Raw genomic sequence first — 27421 nt, 5'->3', positions numbered from 1 at the left:
ATACTTTTATTATTTTTCTTTCAGAGGGGCATCCAAAAGGATGTGCACAAGGCCACTTTTTCTGCTCTTCCATTTGTGCATATTTGCATTGAATTCCATTAAACCCCACCAGAATCAAGCTAAATTGCCTCTTTACCTAGTGCAAACCCGACATGTTTTGTGGTTTCTATGCCTATAAATAAATGCTTCTGAGAACAGAACTCAATGCAAACATGCCTGACAGCTATTCTTATTTTCTCTCCTCGCCAAGGTATTCAGTCTATAATGTTAATTTACTTTTCTTGCAGATGAGAGCAGAGAACAAGGAGAAAAAGATGCCAGCAAAATCACCACTTACCCTCCTGGAACAGTTCGATTTGATAGTGAGCTCAGGGCTGTTCAAGTCAGCTGTGGCTTTCACCATTCAGGTAAAGCTGTTTGGTAAAGTGAATAGATCAGTGGCTGCCAACTTGTGAGGTATAGGGAACCTTAAAGTGATTGTAAACTATCACCTTGTGAAACGTCCCATTCAGTTTAATTTAGAAATGAAGGGCAAGTCTGATCATTAGAGGGCAGGTTAAGTTTCCAGCACAGCCAGAAACCTTACAACGATGTGTTCTGCTTAGTGTGGTCAGTTTTTAAAAAAAAGAGGAACTGGCAGGAACACCAGAGATTTCACACAAAGGAAGCAATACAAAGAGAACAGAATGATTTTTCATATGAGTACATGATACAGCAGGCACATTTCAGGACTATGAAATGTTGGGTTAGAAACACTTTTACTGCAGCATGGCATCTCCAAAAGACCACACAATCCATATGTAATGTTGGAGAAGACTGTTCATATGTGCTGACGGAGACGGACTGGGAACAAGTTCCATAAGAGTGCTAGAGATCACTTCCTCTACATCCCTTTACAAAATCAACACTTCCACTGTTGAGTGCTTCGGTTGAAGGGCTGCATGGCAAGCAAATGGCCACAGGAATCGTACTAGTGCAGCCTGTTCATGACTTGGTAGCACACACCTACATAACAGATTGTGAAGTGCAGATCCTTGGTTAATATATACTTCACATGTACGTTAAGTGATTTTTTTTTTTTTTAAATATATCTTAGCCAATTTGTTGAAATGCTAGTAGCCATGCAATGAAACTTAATCAGTGTTTTACCAGTTCCAGTGCTTACCGGTATCTGACTTTTAAGAAAATCAGTGTAGGTGTTATTTTAGTTGGTCTTTTCCCAATTTTCTTTTTGTCTGGTTGTAGTGGTGTTAATGGAAAATGGAGACGTGTACACTTTTGGATATGGTCAACACGGGCAGCTGGGGCATGGTGATGTGAGTTGTAGGTAAGCATGAACAAGATTCTCCCATTCTCCCACAAGACTCTATCTCTCTCTCTATCTCTCTCTCTATCTCTCTCTCTATCTCTCTCTCTCTATCTCTCTCTCTCTCTCTATCTCTCTCTCTCTATCTCTCTCTCTCTCTCTCTATCTCTCTCTCTCTATCTCTCTCTCTCTATCTCTCTCTCTCTCTCTATCTCTCTCTCTCTATCTCTCTCTCTCTATCTCTCTCTATCTCTCTCTCTCTATAGATAGATAGATAGATAGATATTCCTGTCAGATATAGATATATAGATTTTTATAGTCCGAACATGTTAAATATTTAGTATAAACCTTTCCCTTCATGCAGATATTGGAGCAGAGTTTAAAGTGACACTAAAGCCACCTCTCTTTTCATTAAAACAACAAACGTGTCATATACGTACCTGCTCCGTGCATAGAGCAGCCCCAAACTGCCTCTTCTGGGGTCCCCCCGCCGGTTCCTATGGGGACACTCGTGGATGCTGGATCCCGAGCCCGGCTGTTCGTGTCTATTCATGCACACAGCCCAGCTTGACCCCGCTCTCTGCTCACAGGTTTTTACTATTTGCAGTAGGAGCCAATGGCTCCTGCTTCTCTTGATCAAGCCTGTGAGGAAAAGGAGAGGATCTGCTGCAGATGTGCACAGTTCTGGACTGAGATCAGGGTGAGGTCAGTATTTAGGGGCTGCTCCGGAGTTGGGGGTGGATGTAAAATGTTTTTTTAACTTGATGCAGAAAATGCATTCGGATAAAAAACATTTACCCTTACAACCACTTTAAAAGTCAAAAGAAGGCACCAAGCGGGGCCTCCGCAAACCTTTTTATTGTCTTTCTGAGAAGCTTAGGAGCCCCTCTTGGTGCCTTATTCATCCAGATTCTGAAAGGGAGCATGCTGTTGCCATTCAAGCCCAACCCCCGCACCCTTGCTACCATGGCTGAAAGGGTGTTTCGAGAGGCCGCCTCTTGGAACACGGGTGCATGGTGCCATGTTCACTTGTTACATGCAGTAACGGCAGCTCAGGCAAGATAAAACAATACTAGTAGATGTAGCCTTTCTTTTTAGGCCTAATGCACACTGGATGTTTTTAAAAACGCCAATAGACTTTGATGTAGAATGGCGCATTAAAAATGTGAGAGTTGCTGTTTGCGTTTTTTTTTTTTTTTTTTTCAAAACAATACTAGCACAAAAGCCTGAGACTCAAAAAAAAAAATGTTGATGCATTTTACAGTGTTCTAGCGTTTTTACCACTGAAAAACTCTTCAAACACAGTAGTTCAGGGTTTTTTTTTAATCCAGCCAGAAAACACCCCTGCCAAAAATTGCTGATAAACTGGGTGTATGTCCGCTCGCACACAACACGCTGGGAAGTTTACTGGCTGTAGAAATAAACTCCTGACGCCCAGTGTGCATGAGGCCTTAGCTTTTTGGTTCTAAGCCATTTTTTTTACCTTCGTGCATTCCTTGCATTAAGGTAAAAGTTTAGACATCAGCATCCCCCCTCTTAGTAGGAAGGCTTTGTCCTACTTTCACTTTAGCAGAGATGTACAAAGATCATCACACTTTCACCCAAGATTCACACATTTTGCCAAATAACGTCAATTGGAAAAAGTGTGAATCCGAAGTGAAACTTGAGTGCATTTTGTGTGAAAACCTTTATAAATGGAGCCCATAGTCTTGTGGTATAACATTATCTTTTGACAGTTGTGACAGGGTTGAGGATGCATAACATGTTCTGTACAATTCATTGTTGTATATGCATTTTATGATTCCCATATTGTAAGAGGAGATGTTCAGTTTTTTCTGCACTGGTAGAAGTATTGAAAATCACTTGTAATGCAGGAAACTGATACCGTCTGCAACTTGCTCACATTAAATACAGCAAGACAGCTTGCTTGCGAGTTTGTTCTCTATGATTCAGAGAGTTTGTCACACATTTGTAAGTAAAGTGATTTGTTCTTTACGTAGGGGCTGTCCAACACTAGTACAAGCACTGCCAGGCCCAAGTACACAGGTCACGGCTGGAAGCAATCACACTGCTGTTCTCTTAATGGATGGACAAGTATTCACCTTTGGAAGCTTCTCTGTAAGTTTTTTTTTTTTTTTTTTTTTTTTTTTCTTTCTTTTTTTTTTTTTTTTTTTTTAATCTGCTAATATTTGAAGAAATCTATGTCCTGATAAAAGTTCCTAATTATAATTGAAATAATCTTAATAGAAGTGCTCTGTCCCTTTAAGAAATCAAACAAAATTGTAAATAGATAGCAATCATTTAAAAAATTTTTCCAATGAATGTACATGATTCATTAAAGTGAATAATCAAAGAGAATTCCATATCATATACTGATCATAGAATATGTAAATACTCATAATTAATAAAGGTGCAAAACCATAATTTTCAATAAAAAATTATTATTGTAAATACAAAAAATGAATATAATAAAAGTGTTCAAATAAAATTTAAAGGTGCTTTTCAAATGTTGAAGCCTCTTGCCAGACGGGAATGATATTGACAGAGATCACATGCGCTTTGTATCCAAACAGAAGGCCGACACTCTCGCCATCAGACCTTACAATATCTTTTTGACCACGTCTGTAAAAAAAAAAAAAAAAAAAAAAAACAGCAGCGGTGTCCCCATAACAGGAATGCATATCTTAGCCTGTACTTGAATCAACCCTCTCCAGCTTTCAGAATTCTGGAATTCCTCCACACAACTCTGCAACGTTTCAACACTTCTTGGTCGTGTCACTTTGCCTGTTTCCTGTAGATTCCTATTGGCTAGGTTGGCAGATCATCATTGTGATGTATCAGTAGGAATGTGTGGGTGTACAGGGCAAGGGGACTTGTAATTAAAGTTGAAAATGTCCATTCAGTCTGGACTTCAGTTTCATATAGTGTGATTCAGAGGTGCAGTGTCTCCATTTAAACGTCAACTTTAAAACCGTAATCTACTTTAAACCCCAATCCACTTGAGCAAAGATTTCTTTAAAAACAGAGTTGTCACTGCAAACTTATCAGACTGGTTACAATGAAACTTTTCCCTGTGCTGGGGTTAGGCCCTCCCTGACAGCCGGCATGGGACACAACTGAAAAGTTTAACGTGTGCAGTTTTACTACATAAAGATATAATTGAAATAATGCTTCCCCCTCTCTTAGTTCTATTAATTTAATGTGACTACTAAACGAATGCCGCCATACACCAGCATAGGGTAATGTTCTGATTTAATTGAAGTCTAAACAATAGGATTGCAGATGGGGGTCTGGGAGCTTTAACTTTGTAGCCAAGGCACTATGCTAATATGGTGGTGTTTTCTTGTTTGTTTTTAGTGTCTAAAATGCTTTCCCAGACTGATCACTGTAAGGTAAAATTGGATAAAGCAGATGCCTACAATTGAGCCATCTATTTTTGATGGGTTCGTTCATTAAAACTGGAGAGTGCATACTCTGGTGCAGCTGTGCATGGTAGCCAATCGGCTTCTACCTTCAGCTTGTGCTGTAAAGCTTTGACAAAAAAAAATCTGGAAGCTGATTGGTTACTATGCAGTGCTTCACTTGATTTTGCACACTCCAGTTTTAGTAAATCAACCTCATTGTGTTAGGCTGCCATGTGGTCTTTTAAAGCGGAGCTCCACCCAAAAGGGGAAGCTCCACTTGTTTGCGCACTTCACTGCCACATTTTGGTACTTTTGAGAGGGGGGATGGGACGGCGGCTATCTTGTTTTTGACAGTACCTTATCCCACATCCGGGGAAGACCGCCCTGGCAATCTTAGAGTAGGTCCGGCCCCTCTTCCTTCTCCCCCCGCCTTCTGGGACAGACTCGGGTCTCAGACGGCGGAACCATACTGAAGGTGCTGGCGCCTGCACCCGAAGCTGATTGAAGAATCGGCTTGGGTGATTGCTGACACAGCTGGATTCCTTAACATGTAATTGTCCTTATATTAAGTAAGCAGCTTATTTGTTTTTTTTCACAATCAAAGTTTATTGAAAGCAAACTTGGCATATTTGTAGTTGTTTTGGTTTTGTTTTGTTTTTTTTTTTTTTTTTGTTTTTTTGTTTTTGTTTTGTTTTTGTTTTTTTGTTTGTTTTTTTTTTTTTTGGGGGGAGACGAGCGCCTCTTTAATGACAAGTATGGATGTTACTACAAGGTCCCCTTTATATTAACATAAAGGTGGAAACACCAGTCCCAAGCTTTGTATACAGTAAATCTAACATCTTTTGGATGCTGTTGCATTTCAATCTGTTCTGGTTTTATGATTTGCTGCTAAATTGTTTTTTTACAGAAAGGACAGCTAGGAAGACCTATTGTAGACATGCCTTATTGGAATGCAAAGCCAGCCCCCATGCCTAACATTGGCTCAAAGTATGGAAGGAAAGCAACATGGGTCGGAGCAAGTGGAGACCAGACTTTCCTGCGGATTGATGAAGCACTTATCAACTCACATGTTTTAGCCACATCAGAGATCTTTGCAAGTCGTCACATAATAGGTAAACAAAAGAATATTGTGTTGGTTTTAGTGAATTATGTCTAGTCGGATAATAACACAGCCTGTCAAATGGTTTTGGTAAAATATGGTATATCTATCTACTCATTCAAGCTGTATATATTGTGTTTGTATAAGCATATTGCTTATGTTTGTGTACTGAACATTGGCTGGTGGTGCACCTGCCATTTTGCAATGAGCATCGTATGTCAGGCTATGCCTTAGAGAGGGAATAAGCTCTAAAAGCTGTGCCCAAAAAAAGGGCAGGCAGTAGGTAAAGTACTAGTCACCATCATTTCATGCGGTCCCCCTGCAGCTGATCTTTATCCCATTACTGACTTATGCATTGTTGTGTATGTCGGTGTGTAGGAAGCCATCTTGGCAGAGGCAGGGTTTTGCTTCCTGCTGGAAGAGCAGTAAGCTGCATAGTAGTGACATAACCAAATCATCACTAAACCAGTCAGAGGCAATAGTGCCTTAGGTCACACACTACAGAAATATACAGCTATATGGCAGTAGGTACAGGAGTACCTAGGGACCCTATCATACCAGGAAGCGCATTGTTATATGAAGGAATTCAGGACAAAAGATATTCCACATGGTGCTGCAAAGTTAACATTTATAAAATTATAACATGGGGAAGCTTTTTTTTTTTCTTTAGTTAATGCTCTTTATTGTACATCTTATGTGTTCATGGATTAGTGGTTGGCACTTCTTGCAGGGTTCTTCATTTGAATCCTGACAAGGACACTGTCTTAATGGAGTTTACATGTTCTCCCTGTGTGTGGGTTTCCTCCCATACTCCAAAGACATGCTGGCTCAGTTTAGTGCATCCAAGATGGCTGCTTTATCTCCTAAGCACTATGAAAATACAAATGGGGAAAAAAAAAAAATTTCCTTCAAATGAAATGCCTAATCCAGCGAACTAAAAAAAGTTAACTTTAGGAGACTTGGCTAATTTATAGGTTGTGTTTTACTGGATCTTTTATCTGTATTCCCTTCGAAGTTGCTACATTCTGTACATCAGTGTACATGTAATCTGAACTTGTACCGTGTGCCCAATCCAGTGATGGAACAGGTGAGCCACTAATAGCTGAAAGTGGGGGGACAAGGATTCTGGGAAGGTCTTTGACCAAGGACTGTTGTCATGATGCAGTGGAGAGCAGTTTTATTTTAGTAGTTTTAGAAAGTAACATGCATGCACATTAAAAGGGGAAGCCAATGTTGCTAAAATAAAATTCTAGGCTAAATCCAATTAGTCTTAAAAATGCTGCCCCATCCACAACACCTATGCTGACTAACCTGTGGAGAAAAAATGGATACACTTTTTTCTATTTTAAGCCTATTCCAGTCTGGTTGTGTGATTCCTTGTGTCAGCCAGTGGTGCCTGCAGGAGAGAGGGGCGAGTGCTCAACAGCTGGCAATGCCAGGGAGTGTTGAAGTCGCCTATAAGCTCCCATAGCTCACCTGTTGGCCCCTCTCCCCTGCAGCCACTGCCGATTGACACAAGAAAGCTGAACCGGGTGACTAGATCGGAGCTGTCTGAAAATAAGTATAATACAGACCTTTTACTGTGCAAATGGAAGACAGCAGACTATGCTAATGCCGCCTTTATTGAGGAGACAATGCGATAATGGATAAATACAGTTGAATTTTATTTGGTTTGTTACAAGGCAGGACAAGAAGAGGTAAGTTTTCAGATCTTTCTTAGACAGGTTAGTCATCACAATGTAGGTGTTTGGAGGGGGGAGGGAGCATTTTTATTACTAGTTAGGGTTAGCCTAATAATCTACTTTAAAATGGCTTGTTCAGCAGCTGCTCATATTCTTACTTTTTTTTTTTTTTTTTTTTTTCCTAAAAAATTAAAGACTTCTGTTAACGCTGAGATCTGTTTAGAGTTGAATGCATAATTTTAGTTTAGGGCCAAAAAGAAAAAGCTAATTTTGGCAATAAAATAAGCTTTCCTTCAATTCTGCAGGTCTTGTGCCAGCATCTATGACTGAACCTCCTCCATTTAAATGTCTTCTCATCAATAAAGTGGATGGAAGCTGTGCTACATTCAATGATTCTGAACAAGAGGATCTGCAAGGGTTTGGAGTTTGTTTGGATCCAGTCCATGATGTTATTTGGAGGTTAGTTCTGAAAGGACAATTCTTGGACCATTTAGTCTGCAGGCTCGTGTTGGTGTAATGTGCTTTTCTTTCTGTGCTTACAGGATTCCTAATTTTGTTTTTACTTAATCGTACAATGCTCTTATTGTGGTACTCACACTGATGCATTTCAGTAATTGATATTTTGGAATGGTACCTTTTAACACAGTTACAGAGTACCACAAAGCTCCTACTTTATGTTGAAGTGTGCTCCCTTAACATATAGTAAACATCAGATTATTTTTTTCCTGAATTTAAGGTGTGCTGTCAGCCCATTCAAAATTAAAACATTAAAGCGGAATTTCAACGAAATTTCAAAACTTAACCCTTCTAGTGGGACTACCCCTTCACTGCAAAGGTTAAAGTGGAACTTTACCGATAGCGTGATTAAAAAATTCTTTTAGCAAGGAACATACGTTCCACATTAATATTTATGCTATCAAAATGAGTGTTTTCTGTAAATTGCCTCCAGCATTGTTCCTGTTTCTTCTTGCTGGAGGCTGCCATTTTGCTGAAGCCCAGAGCCCCTGAAAAGCAGTAAATCTTTAGGCTGTCAGCTGACTCGCCTTTAAAAATTCGGCACAGTGCTGAAAAATAGAAGGCAACTGAGCATGTGCAGAGCAGGGTGAGACAGGCGTATTATTGGATTTTAAACAGTATAGACACTTATTTTTAGGGGTGCACCGAATGGAAATTTTGGTGCTGAAACCGAAAATGAAGAATGCACTAGGCCAAAAACCGATACTGAAAATGACCGTTTTTATAAAAAAAAAATTTAGTTTTATATATATATATATATATATATATATGTATATGTGTATTCAACTTTTTTTTTAATATCAATTTAAATTAATATGAATTTGTCAAGAAAAATGCGGTCTGCAGTCTCTGACCATCTCTAGTATCGTGTCCTCGGTCTCTGACCATCTCTAGTATCGTGTCCTCGGTCTCTGACCAGCTCTAGAATCGTGTCCTCGGTCTCTGACCATCTCTAGTATCGTGTCCTCGGTCTCTGACCAGCTCTAGAATCGCGTCCTCGGTCTCTGACCAGCTCTAGAATCGCGTCCTCGGTCTCTGACCAGCTCTAGAATCGCGTCCTCGGTCTCTGACCAGCTCTAGAATCGCGTCCTCGGTCTCTGACCAGCTCTGGTATCGCGTCCTCGGTCTCTGACCAGCTCTGGTATCGCGTCCTCGGTCTCTGACCAGCTCTGGTATCGCGTCCTCGGTCTCTGACCAGCTCTGGTATCGCGTCCTCGGTCTCTGACCAGCTCTGGTATCGCGTCCTCGGTCTCTGACCAGCTCTGGTATCGCGTCCTCGGTCTCTGACCAGCTCTGGTATCGCGTCCTCGGTCTCTGACCAGCTCTGGTATCGCGTCCTCGGTCTCTGACCAGCTCTGGTATCGCGTCCTCGGTCTCTGACCAGCTCTGGTATCGCGTCCTCGGTCTCTGACCAGCTCTGGTATCGCGTCCTCGGTCTCTGACCAGCTCTGGTATCGCGTCCTCGGTCTCTGACCAGCTCTGGTATCGCGTCCTCGGTCTCTGACCAGCTCTGGTATCGCGTCCTCGGTCTCTGACCAGCTCTGGTATCGCGTCCTCGGTCTCTGACCAGCTCTGGTATCGCGTCCTCGGTCTCTGACCAGCTCTGGTATCATGTTGGCAAACTCTTGCTTAAACACATTGCCAATAATATTAGCAAAATTTCCATTCGGTGCACCTCTAGCAGATATGATACAGGAGATGGTCAGAGACTGCAGACATAGTACAGGAGATCAATGTAGTCTCACCAGTATTTAATAATGGGACCATTATTTAAAACTAAACTACCCTTCACACAATACTTGGTAAGATTAAAATATAAACAGTAAAATACGATTCCTATAATTCTGGGAAGGAAGAATGTTGTCAATATTTGTGGTCAGTATCTCACTAGTTTAAAGGAAAGGATGCATATTCGATTTGTCCTAACAGCAACGTCCAACAAGATGGGGAGTGGTCACTTATTACCAAATTTGTGTTCGTCCAGAGAGTGTATGTCAGCGTGTGGATCTGTGGTCCTCCCTCTTGAATCGTGTGTGTCTCCTTTTGTATGGTGCAAATTGTTGGATGGTTACCTCCCTCACTTCATGTTTACCATCTCGTGATTGGTTGGTTCCAAATATGGGAGGTAACTGCCCTGTTTCTCACCCGCCCATCTGTGATCATGGTAAAGGTGTAATCAGAATGTCTAGTGTTATTATGAAATATATTTTAATGTTTCATGTTAATATAATACAGCGATTGCTTGCCTTATGCCCTGTCATTTGCTGTCCCCATCTCGTGTACCTGGCTGGCTATAAGCAATCTCTAACTTACCAAATATATTGAGATTGACAGATTTATGGAATCAAACACCACCTTTAACAATAACAGACTGGTGCCAAATCCTTGTCCAATGCATGGGTGACTACAGTACACATTGATTTTTACAAAATGCATTGCAACATTGTAATTTAACATTATATATCTATATAGATTCATTAAAAAATTTAAAAAATCTACACACACACACTTCTGTGATTCTGTATGTGCCACATAAGCTGCAGAAATCTCCATCCACTAAGTCTGGCTACAGCCATTTTAACTGTGGGCAGCTGAAGCTGCTGCTTGTTCACTTCCTGGTCTTACATAGAGGTACAAGTAAAAATTAAGTACAGCGCTGCGTTTAAGCCAAAGAAAAGTAAAATAGCAGCCAATACACCTATAGACTTAAGGCGAAAAATAACATCAAAGAAATAAAAGTGTAGCGCTATATTACACATCCACAAACATGTGTATCACAATACATAAGTGCATATATAAGGTGAATACTAACAAAACCTGTATGACCATAACTGTGGATAATACCAAATAATGAAACAGTGTTGACCACAAGGAAGATTAAATAAAACGATAAATATATTTGGTTATCAGATGTACCAGTGACTAGTAATAAGATACCCGTGCTGGTTCAATGAACCAAACACCTCAAAAATAAAAAAAAATAGAGCATAACAGTCCATATTGAGTATGTAAAAAATATGTGAAAAAAAAGGTTAGTGAAGAAAACGTCACCAAAGGTCTATGGGGGTAATAGATGGCCAGTGATGGAAAAAAACTCCCAAAATCACAGATGGATGGTTTCACCAGATCTGGCAAGTAGGTAGAAAATAAGAAGACCATAAGTGTGCAGAGATTTTACATCAGTGTCGAGGCCGTCACCAGGAGTAGAGGAGGCTTACCGGAACTACATGACCTGAAATGGCGTATGCCAAACCAGTCAGAAAGGCTTAATAACCCATGGTTATGAGGAGTGCGTCTTGTCAGATGTCATCAGCATATGGTGGAGACAGAGGTAACAGCACGGCTTCCTCACCCATGGACAATCCAGCATAAGCCAAACGTATAATTCATATGTGAGGAGCAAAGAAAACTCACATAGCGTAATAACTTTTTTAAAACACTAATTTATTAAAATAATAAAAAGATGACGGCTCCTTAGCTGAAACATGTCGGGTGGACCCCTCGCGATCGCCGCTATATGATATTTGAGCTTTTTTTGATCTTCAAAAATGTGGGTCTGTTTTTTATTATTTTAATAAATAATAAAGGTGGAAAGTTGAAAAAAAATGACTGAAGGTCTGCTTTAAGGTACACTTAATGGAAGCTGTTGTATCGGCCAAGTGAAAGATATTCGGTTCTCTGTGTTCTAGATTTCAGGCCAGCACGAGAGAGCTGTGGTGTTATAATGCTGTCATAGCAGACTCAAGGCTACCATCAGCCCCTGACATGCAGTTAAGATGTAGCATACTCAGTCCAGAGTTGGCACTCCCAACAGGCCAGAAAGCTGTAACTACTCGATCACATGCAGCCTTGCATATACTAGGTAAGTTTTTTTGCTTTTTTTTTTTTTTTTTTTTTATTTCAAAGTAATAATTATTGGCATTTCTGGTAGTGCAGACATTGGTAACGTGTGGGTATCTGTCATTGTGTGAAATATGAGTATTTTGGATTCAGGATAGGAACAGGAGTCGCTGTGAAACTGAGCAATAGATTTACACTACTGGGACCAGTATGTGGCTCGGTGTTAAAACTGCCTACATTCATAGAAGGTGTGCCAGCCTGACATAGCTACTTGTGATGGGAATGATGGTTGCTGTGTTTTTGTCCAGCAGTTTTCAGGCCTTGATTACCTTAATTTGATGACCAAGGACTATAGGAATGGCATAATATCCTGAGACTAGAAATGTTGGCAAATATAATTTTTCCAAAAATAGTAGCCTAAATTGAAAATGGTACTGCTCGAATATCCCCCAAATCAGTTATCAGTCAGATCAGCATGTGAATAGACTGGTGCAAGACAGACAGGAGTGGCTTGTCAGACTCTAGTAGAAGTCAACAAAATGGTATCTATCTGTGCACAGCCACTGACTCCCTGTTGCTTGAATGTAAATAAAATGAGTAAAAAATTGCTTTAGCTCCACCTGTAGAGAACTCCTCAGATGCATTTCGCCCTTTTCAGGGCTTAATTGTAGAGTCCGCTATGATAAAGCCTCAAAGGGAAAAACGCATCTGAGGAGCTCTCTACAGGCGCTAAAGCCATCTTTTAGGACTCCTGTACACTGCTGCTGCTAAACGGATGTTTTGGAGCAGTTGGGCATTTTTTTTCAACTGCTCCTGAACTCTCCTCTGTTCTCTTATCTGTCCATGTACACAGGGCCATTTATAGTCGTTTCTAGGCAGTTGTTTAGAGGCTTTTTTTGGAACGCAAAAAGATGGGTTCAGAAGCTGTGTTTAGAGGCATTTTAAGCTCCAAATGCTGCTAAACACGGTAACTCGTGTTTAGCCGTGTTTCATTTACAAGCATTTTTGGCTATTATGGAAAAAAATGCTTCTAAACGCAAACGCGGCAAAACTCTGTTAAATGCGGCATTTAAACACAGAAAAACTGACATTTTAAATGTGTTTTACTATCTGTCAAGTTAGGAGAGGTTGTAAAAACGTCCTGTGTACATGAAGCCTTAGTCACTTTATTCGCGTTCATGCAACAGGGAAATGGTGTCACTGTGCAGATGGTCTCCATTTTGTTGATGTCAAAAATAGTTGTGTACTATAATTTTTTTTCATTCCTATAATACTAGTTATAATATTTCTTGCTTGGCTAAAATGCTTATTCTTTCTCTTTAATTTAGACACTACTTCTGTATTACATTTTTTAATTTCAGGCTGTCTTGACACTCTAGCTACAATGCAGGACCTGAAAATGGGAGTCTCAAGTACTGAAGAGGAAACTCAGTCTGTGTTGAAAGTTTATTCCAAGGAGGATTACAGTGTTGTAAACAGATTTGAGAGTATGATGCTAATGTCTATACTTGCAGAAAGAAAAATGCGCCAAACGCTGGGTCCAGTTTCTGTATAAAAAAATATTTTTGTAATTTTAAGGTCATGGAGGTGGCTGGGGGTATTCAGCACATTCAGTGGAAGCTATTCGTTTCTGTGCTGATACAGACATCCTACTGGGAGGACTGGGTCTCTTTGGTGGAAGAGGGGAGTACACTGCCAAAATCAAGGTAATATTGAAATTGAGTTAGCATGTGTATTTGTGCACCTAGTACATGTTCTTAGAGGCACGTTTCCTGTAATGATTTCTCAATACATCCTTTCCTGTAGTTGTTTGAATTGGGATCAGATGGAGGCGATCATGAAACAGATGGAGACCTTCTTGCTGAGACTGATGTTCTTGCGTATGATTGTGCAGCCAGGTGATTACCTTTTTGTTTAACTTCAAATTGTAAACTTTATTTGACCTAGTATTTTATATAAAATGTAGTTAAATTAATATAAAATATACAGGTTAACAGAACCTAAATTTCTTTAGAACCTTCTCGTCGTGGTTGAAACCCAGAGCGCACTAATAATTTACACATCCACCACCCACCTGCACCTCCTTTTGGTACATTGTTGTGATGGACAGCCTTGTCAGCAACAACATACAGAAGAGGGCTGGCCAGTTCTGGACTTTTGGGTCCACCTACGAATAAATCCCAAGTTTAATTGGCACTGCACTTCAGATTCTTGGGGGGGCGGGGTACCCTTGACCCGAGCCTACTCTGGGTCAAGAATTTCTTGCCGCCCTGGCACCTGGGATTTGTCGAGCCCTGCCTTAGAGGCTCAGTGAGCCAACTGCCTACCATATTGACCATACTGTAGCGCTGTCAACAGTCGTCGTCCCCCCCCCCCCACCCCCGGTCTAACCATGCCAATGCCATTTTTTTGCAGTGGACTGTCCCAGACAAACAAGGACATATGACGACCTTAATATAACTGCATTAAAAGGAAATGGCAGTCAGCCTTAATTGGAAAGATTGTATTTGTATGTCTTACAATGTTTGTCTTTTGGGTTTAGTGAACCTTTAAACTGCATTGTAAAGGTTACTTCTAAGATGAAAGCTGTCATTTTTAATTGTTGGCTATTTGTGTGCTTACGTTGAACTCCCTTTCTATTCTTTTGAGGTATCCAGCAATGGTAGCTACAAGTTCTGCTTAGGAGCCTTTTTCATAGATGAATGGAAGTTACTCTCCTGTAACCAGCTGCTTATGCTTTATCAGCTCATAGTGTGAAGCTAATTAAGAATGTATGTCAAAGCTAATTAACAAATTATACTGTTTGACGGTTGATTTTGTTTTGTACCCTAGAGAGAAATATGCAATGATGTTTGACGAGCCTGTACTTCTACAAGCTGGCTGGTGGTATGTGGCATGGGCTCGTGTGTCTGGTCCTAGCAGCGACTGCGGATCCCACGGACAGGCTTCAATAACAACTGATGATGGGTAATGTTTCGTTTCTTCTTTTGATCCTTATTCTCAGCTCCAGATCACTGCACAGCAAAATATTTTACTTTATTCTAAAGGTTCTGTATCTGTAGTGACTGTCATAAGTGAATTAAAATCACAGCCAGGAATCCTGTGCTGAGAGGAGTAGGCTATACATGGTGACATCTTTTTTTGAAATTGCATAGCTATCATGCGGATCGAGCAGCTTTAGAACTTTTTAAGCTCATTAAGTATGCAAATTGGGGTGCATATGTTTTACAAATCAGTGACTAAAAGGATTGAAGCCAGGCAGATAGTGTTTGCATGGATAGTTAACATTTACAGCTTACATAATAAAGCTCAAAGTTCTAGTAAAGCAGGGGTTAATAACCACGGGTAGGCGTATGCAATGGAGGTATGGCACCGGATTGCTGAGGGAAAAAAAAATGGTTCTTTGCATTAAACCTGAAATCAAATTGGTGATATCAACCAGAAGTGACATTAAATGCTGTATAAGTAATATTCTCAGTCCCACTCCCTACCTTGATTCTATGCTTTGATTGCACACATACTGCAAAAATCTCACTACTTGTAGCAAGCTTTTATCTGTAATATGCTATTTTTATATTCGTCCTTATTTACTTATCTGTTCTGTTCCTAGCTATTTCACAGTCTGAAGGAACTGTGAGGACATATTGGGCAATTTATTGCCAGTGCAAGTCTAATCTTTGGAGGAGAGCACAGCCAGAAAACTGACCACGCTGTGCTCTCATGTCTAGTGTAGTCAGGTTTTAATGGGGAAAAAAGAGTGGCTGGCAGGAACATCAATGATTTCACACAAAGGAAGTAATAAAAAGGGAACAGGATACTTTTATTTGTACCATGTACTTATTAAAAGTACATGGTACACATCAGAAATATGAAGTGTTTGCTTTTTATTTATTCTTTTACTAAACTATATTCAATCACTCCCACTCTGAGATCTCTATAATGTAAAGACTAATCATTCTGCAATCCGTGATAGAAATTGGGAGAGCTCTCTGAAAAGAACACAGGAAGTGTTCATTGGACAGCTCTGAATTTCTCACATGTGCCTATCAAACCGATTTTAAAACAAAATGCTTCCAATGGTATATTAAACATACCAAAGGCAGCAAAAGCAAGAAGGTGTTTGGATAGGGTTTACATATCCTTTGTCACTTTTTTAGAGACTCCAGTCTGTCCTAGATGCAGGGTATGGTTTTAGAAGCAGAGCTTGAATAGTAGAAAAAGGAGGTGCTGACTTGTAAGGCCCATTCATCTATTACAGTATATGGTGGCAAGCTTACACTGGGACAGCATATTGGGACATCATAGTGGAAGTACCATCGTTTCACAAGTGTCGTGTTTTTTTTTTTTTTCTTATGAAATGAAGTGGATGTCAGCAGAATGTGACCACCATAAATAGTTTTCACAAGTTTTATATATTTTTTCCAATAGTATGTTTATGTGGACATTTTGGATACAAACAGTGCTTAGAAGAGTTCACCAACAAACCACAAAAACTTAAAAAGCAGTTGCCAATTAATACTTCTTTGCCAAGTCTTTAAATCCATCCTGTTGACTCTGCTGTACTTATACTACATGGCGACTTCTGAAGGCTGAGAGCTACAGATAAATGTACATACTGATTTTCTTAATAGTCTAAGAATTTAAACGCTTACAGGACTATTTTAGAATGATTTTTGTGTAATTAGTATATTTACACACTTTGTCGTATGAAAATTGTGTGACCAAAACACCACGCATTACATCACTTTTGAAGTTTCCTGTCCTACGGGAGTTTTTGCAACTTTAGTAACCTGTTGGTTTTTGACATGAGACTAGCATGCAAAAAAAAAACAAAACTGACAATCATTGTCCTATATTCGCATCCTTTGTACTAGGCTTAAGCAGCAGAGGTTTAGTAAATCACTGTTTTAAATGTACCCTTTTCTTACTCCTATTCTGTTAATAAGTTACAGTATTATGTGGTATTCCATCCTGTGTGAGCATAACTCATAAAACTAATGAGAGTAAACAGAATTATTTTATAAGATAATTACATAGTATGCAACGTAAAGCATATTAAAGGACAAAGGCCTATTAAAAAAGCTCATTTTTGAAATGGGGAGGTTCCTGAAATTACCAGACTTTTTATTTACCAAAATATCACTACCTTGTAGAAGCTTTCATGCTGGTTAGGACTCAACAGCTTGATTTAGTAGAGGGTTATCCAATGAAGGAAGACATTTAAAATTGTTCGATTTGTGCGTTTTATCATGTGACACTTTGGGGGAAATCTATAAAGCTGCAGGTGAATCTCCCAGAGGTGTTTGTGGTGTTTTTTTTGTTTTTGTGTTTTTTTTTTTTTTGGGGGGGGGGGATGGTTTGACAGCGATTAATTCATCACCAGTGAATGTCACATTCACTGCTTACTTATAAATGAACCCCTTTGTGTATAAAGACAAAACTTTTGGATCTGGATTTTTGTTGCCATCTGTCTCTCTGCTGGTGCGATTGCTCCTTCCTTTTTTATTCTGGTTGCCATTGTTTTTGTGTTTGTTTTTTTTCAGTTTTCTCTGGAACAGGAGGGGAAATCTTCCATTGCAGACAGCGGTTTCAGTGACCGTTATCTAAAAGGGAATTTTCTACAGTTTTAGAGTGATTTCCTCTTACTTCCTGTTGTTGTGTCTCAGGTAGAGGAAGTGATGAGATTTCTAAAAATGCCTTGGAACTTGAGACGACTTCCACTTTACAAAGTAGCTTTGAGAAGGGTTATTACTTCTCCAGTGAAATAGCAGCTTTTCTTGCATGTTTTAGGCCTCATGCATGCACACTGGACATTTTTGCAGCTGCTCCTAGGGGCCTCTGGTGGGTAATGTGGTGTGCGTTTTTTTTTTTTTTTTTCCTTCTGCTTTCCCATCTCTAAACTCCCTACATATATTGTTCTATGTGTCCATGCACACATAACCTTTTAGTAGCGTTTAGAGGCAGGAAAAGAAACTTTCTTCCAGTGCGTCCAGGCGCTCAACTCCTGTAGATGTGTTTAGCGTTTGAGCGTCGTCATCTTATTGGCCGGTATAATTTTTTTCTGGACCATTAAATGATTTAACGCCCAAGCCCTTGACAACGTGCCTAAGCTCTTGTAAAAGTGTTAAGTACATTTACAAGTGTCAGCATTTTTTTTTTTTCTACAGAAATGCTGGTGGCTTCTGGGAGGGGTAACAAAAAAAATCCTGTGTGCATGAGGCCTTGTGTGTCAGTCTTCACTCATCAAATACATTTTTCCTTCTTTTTTTTTTTTTTTAGTGTTGTTTTTCAGTTCAAAAGCTCAAAGAAGTCAAACAATGGCACAGATGTTAATGCGGGCCAAATACCACAGCTGCTCTATAGGTAAAAATTTTATTTTTATTAACATTAAGCTGTGCAGTTTCGTCTAAAGTTTGTTTTGTTATCAAAGATAATCGGTGTTATATTGGGTATGTTTTAATACAGATTGCCTACAAGTGATGGCAGTGCCACTAAAGGAAAACAGCAAGTCAGTGAACCAGTTCACATCTTGAAAAGATCATTTGCCAGATCTGTTGCAGTGGTAAGTAACCTCTACCTTGCAGCTGCATTATGGATTATAGAAAGCAACACATTTTAAAGCAGTTTCATGACTCCTCAAAAAAAATAACCTGGTCATGAAAAGAGAAAAAAACATGCTCCATAAACCTTAAATCAAATGTTCCTGTGAGAAAGCTTTGCTTTTCATGTACCGTTCAATAGCTCTGGCTTACCTTGAGATTGACTTGAAAGAGGCAGACTTTCAATTTGAGTTACTGTGTGGAAAATAGTGGGGGGCCAAGGTAAGCAGTTTCCAGCCTCCTGAAGTAATACTAAACGCACACCGTTTTATTACATTATTCCTTCTCTTTCTGCATGTGGATGATGACACGGTGATTATTGTAATAAAAAAAAACTATAAACTTTTTTTCTTAATATACAGCTGTTGCATACCCGTCTTTCTCAGCCCGTCTGTAGGGAAACAGGTGGGGGGGCTTCTAGTCCTCTGCTGCTGATCACATTCAAAATAAAAATGAATATTCAAAAACTGTTTTAAATGGTCATCTACAAAAAATATTTTTGAAATAAAATCTTTAATATTTTTTGGCAATACAATGTTGTGGGCAGGTTTCTGCCAACCACAGGCTGTGTCATGCCCCTCCAGCCTGTGTCTTAGAATAACCATGGGTATCCATTTATAAAGCAACATTCTGGACCTACCACATCGGTACCCCTGATTTTAAAGAAAGTGGTGATTAAAAAAAAAATGAATCTACTGCACGTTTATAAAGCATAGTGGTTTGTTGCCTTTGGACTCCTAATGAAAATGATAGGTAAGATGTAAAAAAAAATTAAAAGCTGGAAGGGGAGCTCGTTTGGTATAGTGACTTTTTTCTCCTCCCGTCACAAGACTCTGTAAAGCAATACTGTTATGTTGCAAACAAAGGCATTCAAGTACAACCTATTTAATGCTGTCTTGATTAATTGTAAATGTTATAAAAAGTGCAAAGTTGGGCACTACGCCTTCCCTAAAAACTATCTGCCTACAATACCAAATGTTTAATCATGTTCAAATCATATATCCAAAATCGTGCTTAAATGGGATCTCCACATTCTCACAACCATAGTAATACAGAATAACTCCCATATCACATATGCACATCTTCTAGTCCATATGAATATTGTCCCAGACACAATGTCTTTAAGTGATCTTGTGAGATATTTCAATCAAATCCAGTGAAGTGCTCCACCCCGTGGCGCAAGTGCAAACTCACTAGCCATATATAGCCACGCATGACCTAAATCGCTTAATTGTGGAATTTATACAACAGTTATGGATATTTTCCTTTTTTTGAAAACAGAATTAATATAGAGGAGGTATTGCAACCCTCGGAAAAGGAATCCTCAAAGTAAAGCCTATATATGCTAATATAAATGAAAATAAACTTGAAAAGTTTGTATATCCTCATCAAATGGATGAGGCGGGGAAAAAGGATAGGAGCTTTCGGCAAGAATCATATGTGTACCTCAAGCATAAAAAACCTGATTTTAGCTCAACTGCCTCCTCGCTTGACCAAACAAACTCACAGCCCATCATACATCTCAATAAGGCAAAAAGTTTTTAATGGTATGAAAGTTATGGAAAACTACATATAAAATCACACATGGCAAGACACATACATTATAGAAAAACCCAACTTTGTTGCGCAGGGTGCATATAATATTTTAAATTAAAATTAGTGTTAAACAGCTGCTATCACAATATGCATGGACAAAAGACAAACAAAATCTATAGAAAATGGTGAAGAGCTTGAAAAAAGTCCAACATGAACCCAAAATATATTGCTGGCACAGACAACTGGCAAAAAGATAAATGTAACTCAGTTTTAAAATGTCCGAAATAATAAGCCGAAGTGATGTGTCCTGAGGTATCAAATAAGTGGAGACCGCCACCGTCGTCCAAACACGCTGACTCTTACCCATAGGTAGAAGTTAACAAGCATGGATATAAATCACTGACAGCTCCTCAGCAGCACGGAATGACTCTGTATCTCCTTCACAGTCTCAATACCCAGATAAGAGGAAAAAGACTCCTCATAGTGCACACACCCAAATGTTTATTGATAAAAAGCTAGTTTTGCACTCAATTTCAGCAGGTTAATATAGGCATTGTAGGAAATGTCCAGAGTGGCCGCCGTGTCCCAGCATGCAAGTCACGTCATACGTCTCCAACGCCTCCTACGCGTTTCGTCATCTATGAAATCGTCAGGGACATTGCTTGAGGTGTGCTATGCTCGATAGAGAGATAGATATATCAGTGCCTTGTAAAAGTATTCACCCCCTTGGCTTTTTACCTATTTTGTTACATTACAGCCTTTAGTTCAGTGTTTTTTTAATCTGAATTATGTGATGGATCAAAATACAATAGTTTAAGTTGGTGAAGTAAAATTAGAAAAACATATTCATAAAACTGTTTTTCAGACATTAAAAACTGATAATTGGCATGTGTGTATGTATTCACCCCCTTTTGTTATGAAGCCCATAAAAAGCTCTGGTGCAACCAATTACCTTCAGAAGTCAAATAATTAGTGAAATGATGTCCACCTGTGTGCAATCTAAGTGTCTCATGATCTGTAGTTGCATATACACACCTTTTTGAAAGGCCCCAGAGGCTGCAACATCTAAGCAAGAGGCACCACTAACCAAACGCTGCCATGAAGACCAAGGATCTCTCCAAACAAGTAAGGGACAATGTTGAGAAATACAGGTTAGGTTATAAAAAAAAATCCAAGTCTTTGATCCCTAGGAGCACCATCAAATCATAACCAAATGGAAAGAACATGCAAACCTGCCAAGAGATGGCCGCACACCAGAACTCAGACTGGGGAAGGGGGGCATTTATCAGAGATATGCAGCACAGAGACCTAAGGTAACCCTGGAGGAGCTGCAGAATTCCACAGCAGAGACTGGAGTATCTGTACATAGGATGACAATAAGCCGTACGCTCCATAGAGTTGGGCTTTATGGCAGAGTGGCCAGAAGAAATCCATTACTTTCAGCAAAAAACAAAATGACACATTTTGAGTTTGCAAAAAGGCATGCGGGAGACTCCCAAAATGTATGGAGGAAGGTGCTCTGGTCTGATGAGACTAAAATTGAACTTTTTGGCCATCAAAGAAAAGGTTATGTCTGGCGGAAATCCAACACTTTACATTACCCAAAGAACACAATCTCCACAGTGAAACATGGTGGTGGCAGCATCATGCTGTGGGGATGTTTTTCATCAGTCGGGACTGGGAAACTGGTCAGAGTTGAGGGAAAGATGAATGGTGCTAAATACAGGGATATTCTTGAGCAAAACTTGTACCACTGTGTGTGATTTGAGGCTAGGATGGATGTTCACCCTTCAGCAGGACAATGACCCCAAACACACTGCTAAAGCAACACTTGAGTGGTTTAAGCGGAAACATGTAAATGTGTTGGAATGGCCCATTTAAAACCAAGACCTCAATCCAATAGAAAATCTGTGGTCAGACTTAAACATTGCTGTTAACATCGCAAACCATCCAACTTGAAGGAGCTGGAGCAGTTTTGCAAGGGGGAATGGGCAAAAATCCCAGTGGTAAGATGTGGCAAGCTCATAGAGGCTTATCCAAAGTGACTTGGAGCTGTGATAGCTGCAAAAGGTGGCTGTGCAAAGTATTGACTTTAGGGGGGGGGTGAATAGTTATGCACATTGACTTTTCTGTTATTTTGTCCTATTTGTTGTTTGCTTCACAATAAAAAAAATCTTCAAAGTTAAGGGCATGTTCTGTAAAATAAATGATGCAAACCCTCAAACAATCCATGTTAATTTCAGGTTGTGAGGCAATAAAACACGAAATATGCCAAGGGGGTGAATACTTTTGCAAGGCACTGTATCTATCTATATATCTATCTAACGGCTAATTAGTGGGTGGGCATTGCCTGCGTTCCAACAGCAGGAAGCAATAGAAGATCATCTGAGTTTCAACGACAGGAAACAGGAAATACTTATGCACTCCATTGACAGGAAGCATCAATACTTATAGTGAATCTTAAGCAACCAAGCCAGGAAGCAGCACCATCTTGTGGTACAGAAATACATTAACAAAATTAAACAATGGATAACATTACAGCACTGACCCTCTCATCAGCACTTTTAATAGCATCTTCCAATTCTGATAACTGATGGCCTTTCTCAAGGAATTTCAACTTGAGAGATGAGGCCTTCCGGAGAAAGTCACTCCTATTGGTGCAATTTCTTCTGAGTCTTAAGAATTGACTCCTGGGCACCGACCTCAACCAAGCTGTATGGTGACAGCTATTGGTATTAATAAAGCTATTTCTGTTGGTTTCTTTAAAATAGGTGGATGTAAAGATATCGCCATCCACAGCCTTAATGTTAATATCCAAAAAATGGATTTCTGACTCACTAGCCTCATGTTTTAAGATTATACCCTTATCATTGGCATTCAGTTCGGCCATATTCAGGTCAAGTGATTCAAAGTCGCCAACTCATAGGATGTATATATATATATATATATATATATATATATATATATATATATATATATATATATATATATATATATACACACCTTTTCCAGAGAATCTGCTCCGGTCTAGGCCTCCGATAGACAACATTCTCCTCCCACTTGGCCATAAAGAGGTTGGCCATACTCAGGGCAAACTTGGCCCCCATGGCCACACCTCTATTCTGTAAATAAGTGTCTCCGAACCAAAAATAATTATGGCCCATTGCAAGAGCCTTAATAAAAAAATTCTCTCTGAACATCCAGCAGGTCACTTGAGCTGAGTGCCAGAAACCATGAAATCAGGCCGAGACAAAAGTACAGTTAAATCACACTTGTTTAATAATAAAAGTGAAAAGAACAAACTTAGTCAAAATATAGCCAAAATTCAGTGAACGGATAGTCAGCCAAGCCAGAAGTCAGGGATCAATGTAGTGGAACAGCAAGCAGGATCTGGAGCCAGAAGGGATGTCAGCAAAGCAAGTCTTGAACAGGATTGCAGGAGATAGTCTCTGTTTTGTTGACCAAGGCGAAGGCAGAGGATCCACTGGATGGCTTAAGTAGGCAGGACTGACTAGCAGGATATCAACAGCTGAGTAACTGTGGAGAGATGAGATGGGAGCTGGCAATTATCCAACAGCTGAGCAGCCTGCTCAGAAGGAAGGGCTGAGCCCAGCCCGGCCCTGACACTGAGAAAATGATCCACAGCCTCATGGCCATGTTGATGCGAGATGATCGTGTAGAGAGATGTTACATCTGCCGTGGCCAGTATGTAACGCTCCTTCCATTTAGCAGTGTTTAGGATATTTAAAACCTGAGTGGAATCTCTAAGAAAAGAAGAGGTATGGGTTACCAAGGGCTGCAAGAAATAGTCTATATATCGACCAACTCTAGAGGTAATACAGTCGATGCCACTCACAATATGCCTTCCAGGAGGGTGCACTGGATCCTTGTGAACCTTTTGGAGGTAATAGATCACAGGCACCCTTGGAGCCACAGGAGTCGAATTGTTTTTCTTTTTTGGAAACCAAATTTCTGCTTAAACCTTCATCAACCAAGCTTATTAGTTACTTCCTAAATTTGAGTAGGATTTCCTATTAGTGGAATATGAGTCTCATCATCCGATGATATAAGCATCTCTGTCTGATGGGCTGCCCTATCTAAGATCACAATTCCTCCACCCATGTCAGCCGGTCGCACCACAATGTCATTCTGCTTTTTTAGACTATCAAGTCCTTTCCTGAACATATAATCACTTCTACCATTTCTATCTCTGTAATTGTTCTAAACCATTGCTCACCAACTCCCTAAAAACCTTAAGGGATGGGGCTAGATTTCCTGGTGGCTTGAACAAAGACACATTAGACAATGAGGTATGTTTTACCTTAGTGTATGCTGTCCTAGTAGACCTAAAAGGATTGGTGATCATATACCTTTTGATATTGATCTTGTGGACAAATCTGTGAAAATCAGTAAAGGTTTGAAAATTATTTAGTGGTCTAGAAGGGGTGAGTTTGAGGCCATGGTTCAACACAAGACACATTGTTAAAAGAACGTGACCACCTCTACAGTTATAGTATAGTAGAACCATAAGTACGTGTGTGTGTGTGTGTGTGTGTGTGTGTGTGTGTGTGTGTGTGTATGTATGTATATATATATATATATTATCCTCTATATTAGCACTGAGCTACTTAAGAGAAGAAACCTAGATGGAATTGTACACCCTGGTAGCTGGCAAAATAGTCCTGTGAGGTAAAGGAGTGAAGATGAACCACAGAAATCATGGATGTTGCACCAAAGTCCCAGCTCCAAATGAACACAGACCGATGGCAAATGGTGAAGACAACACTGGATCAAATGTTTCTGGAGACTGGTAGTAGTGGTCCAGAGCAGTGTTTCTCAACTCCGGTCCTCAAGGCTCCCCAATAGGTCATGATTTCAAGATTTCCCCCAGATGGAACGACTGTGGTAATTGCTAAGACAGTGAAACTGATCAAATCACCTGTGCAAAATAATGTAAATACTGAAAACATGTTCTGTTATTCCAACAAAGTGGAGAACCCAGTTTTGATCTAAAACAAGGGAAAGCGATTTAGGTCCTGAGTGGCCATATATGATGGTTGAGTGCAATTTTTTTTGCACGTAGTGGACCACTTCACTGGATTTGATTGGAATTGTTATGTATTACTATGGTTGTGTTAATGTGGAGATATGATTTAAGCACCATTTATGATTTTGGTTATATGATTTAATTATATAACCAATATATTATCATTAACCCTATTCTTAAGCATTTGGTTTTGTGGATGGTTAGATATTGGGGAAGGAGTACCTTTATACTGTTTTCAGTGTGTTTTACACTTAAAGGGGCAGCTAAACTTTATTAATTTACTTAATTGCTATTGGATTGATGTCTCTCTTATCATGCTTTTTGTTACATTAATTGTAAATGTTGCCTTCCTCAAGGAATGTTTTGAATCCTTACTGAGCATTTTACACTGGAGTTGGACCACTCTGGTTCTTGGGGTGGAAGAGCTCAGAGGACTAAAAGGTTTCCAATACACCGCAACCCTCCTGGATTTGGAAAGACTGCGTTTTGTGGGTACCTGCTGTTTGCGGTTGTTGCGAGTCTACACATGTGAAATATACCCTATAGCAGGTACTACATTTTTACAATTCTTCTTTCTCCTCCTCTTCTTCCTCCGCTTCCTTAGCTCAAAATTGAAAAACATTGTTTTAAGTTTCTCATCAAATGTCTTATGTGTTTAACTGTATGCTGAAACGTAAGATCGTTTGGCAATTGTTGCGTTTGTAATAAATGAGGCTTTATAGCTGCAATAAGTACACCAAAGGAAAACTTTGTGGGATGTTTGTCAATTTTGTGCTTCGTCTTCATTTGTTGTTGCTGGGTTTTGCTCAATTTACCAAGTGAGCACCAATACAGCCTGATATACGTATTTGTAGTTTGCATATACACACCCATGTACAATTTGGTATACTTTTCCAAACTTCTATTCTATTTTATAATTTAGCTTCCACTAAGGCTGTTGTAGAAGAGACAACCAAACTAGCTGAGTGCGTTGGAAAAACCAGGACATTGCTTAGAAAAATCCTCTCTGAAGGTGTGGATAACTGCATGACAAAACTGGATAATGACCCTCAAGGATATCTCAGTCAGCCGTTAAGTCTGCTTGAAGCTGTTCTGCAAGAGTGTCATAACACCTTTACAGCCTGCTTCCACTCTTTTTATCCAACTCCTGCACTCCAGTGGGCATGTTTGTGTGACTTGCTCAACTGCTTGGATCAGGTAAACTCACTTTTTCAGTTATGGGTTTGTGTGTTTAACAGCATGCTCTGAGTGCTTGATTGGTCAGTGCCTACGGAGCAAAATTAAAGTCCTGTTTTTTTTTTTTTTTTTTTTTTTTTTGTGGGTAAAGAGTTCTGTTTCAAAATGCAGGATTCTACGTGATGAAAGTTTTTTTTAGGTGTAACATATAGTGCTCGCTTTGCTTAGTTTTATTTATTTTTTTATTTATTTGCTGCAACTTATTTGTGGACATTTGAGCAAGTAAGCCATGTTCCGAAAAGGTTGCTAAACACTAACTTTGAATAGAGATCAAACGCTGAATTGTTTGTGTCTGTAACAGAGGTATGATTTTTTTTTTTTTGTTTGCTTGTTTTTAGGACATCCAGGAAGCAAATTTTAAAACATCAAGCAGTCGTCTATTAGCAGCCGTTATGTCTGCTCTGTGTCACACTTCTGTGAAGCTTACATCCATCTTTCCTATCGCTTATGATGGTGAAGTCCTGCTTCGCTCCATGGTGAAACAAGTCAGCACAGAAAATGACACTGCATTGGCTCACCGCTTTCCTCTGCTGGTGTCAGCAATGGAGAAACTCAGTCAGGTCTGCATAGGTTTTCTTTCCAAATTTTAAAAAGGCATGCAAGTAAATTTACTTATGACTTTATTGGATTTATGAGCATTTGTCTTAGAAATCAGGGCTCTCCAGCTAGATAACACATCCTATTCTTGTATTCATATTAAAAATAAGCCTTCTCAATGTGGCTGGAAATAACTACCAACTGGAAACCATGTACAGCTGTGACCAAAAGCTTTGAGAATGACCAAATATTAATATTCACAAAGCGCTGCTTCAGTGTTTTAGATCTTTTTGTCACATGTTACTATAGTATACTGAAGTATAATTACAAGTAATTCATAAGTTTCAAAGTTTACATTAGGTTTATGCAAAGTGTCAATGTTTGCAGTGTTGACCCTTCTTTTTCAAGACCTCTGCATGTCACCCTGGCATGCTGTCAATCAACTTCTGGGCTTCATCCTGACTGGCAGCCCATTCTTGCATAATCAATGCTTGGAGTTTGTCAGATTTGTTTGGGATTTTTTTTATGTTCACCTGCCTCTTGAGGATTGACCAAGTTCTCAATGGAATTAAAATCTGGGGAGTTTCCTGGTAATCGAAACAAAATGTCTGTTTTGTTC

General features: G+C 39.6%; 1 protein-coding gene across 18 annotated transcripts in view; it reads left to right on the top strand.

The window, feature by feature from the left end:
* The window catches only part of MYCBP2 (MYC binding protein 2), a 370986-nt gene that overhangs the window by 164770 nt on the left and 178795 nt on the right, over positions 1-27421 (top strand). For all 18 annotated transcript variants that reach the window (XM_073614281.1, XM_073614278.1, XM_073614285.1 and 15 more), the window contains 15 exons: positions 288-407; positions 1246-1327; positions 3307-3424; positions 5618-5822; positions 7797-7950; positions 11697-11869; positions 13209-13334; positions 13426-13553; positions 13654-13745; positions 14680-14814; positions 18127-18210; positions 18313-18409; positions 25386-25578; positions 25952-26226; positions 26604-26825. In XM_073614281.1, coding sequence (XP_073470382.1) covers positions 288-407; positions 1246-1327; positions 3307-3424; positions 5618-5822; positions 7797-7950; positions 11697-11869; positions 13209-13334; positions 13426-13553; positions 13654-13745; positions 14680-14814; positions 18127-18210; positions 18313-18409; positions 25386-25578; positions 25952-26226; positions 26604-26825 — 2204 coding nt within the window. The remainder of the gene's footprint in view (positions 1-287; positions 408-1245; positions 1328-3306; positions 3425-5617; positions 5823-7796; positions 7951-11696; positions 11870-13208; positions 13335-13425; positions 13554-13653; positions 13746-14679; positions 14815-18126; positions 18211-18312; positions 18410-25385; positions 25579-25951; positions 26227-26603; positions 26826-27421) is intronic.

This window comes from Aquarana catesbeiana, linkage group LG02 (genome assembly GCF_042186555.1).
Source record: "Aquarana catesbeiana isolate 2022-GZ linkage group LG02, ASM4218655v1, whole genome shotgun sequence".
NCBI classification, from domain to species: domain Eukaryota; kingdom Metazoa; phylum Chordata; class Amphibia; order Anura; family Ranidae; genus Aquarana; species Aquarana catesbeiana.
This window is presented reverse-complemented; position numbering and strand designations above follow the sequence as displayed.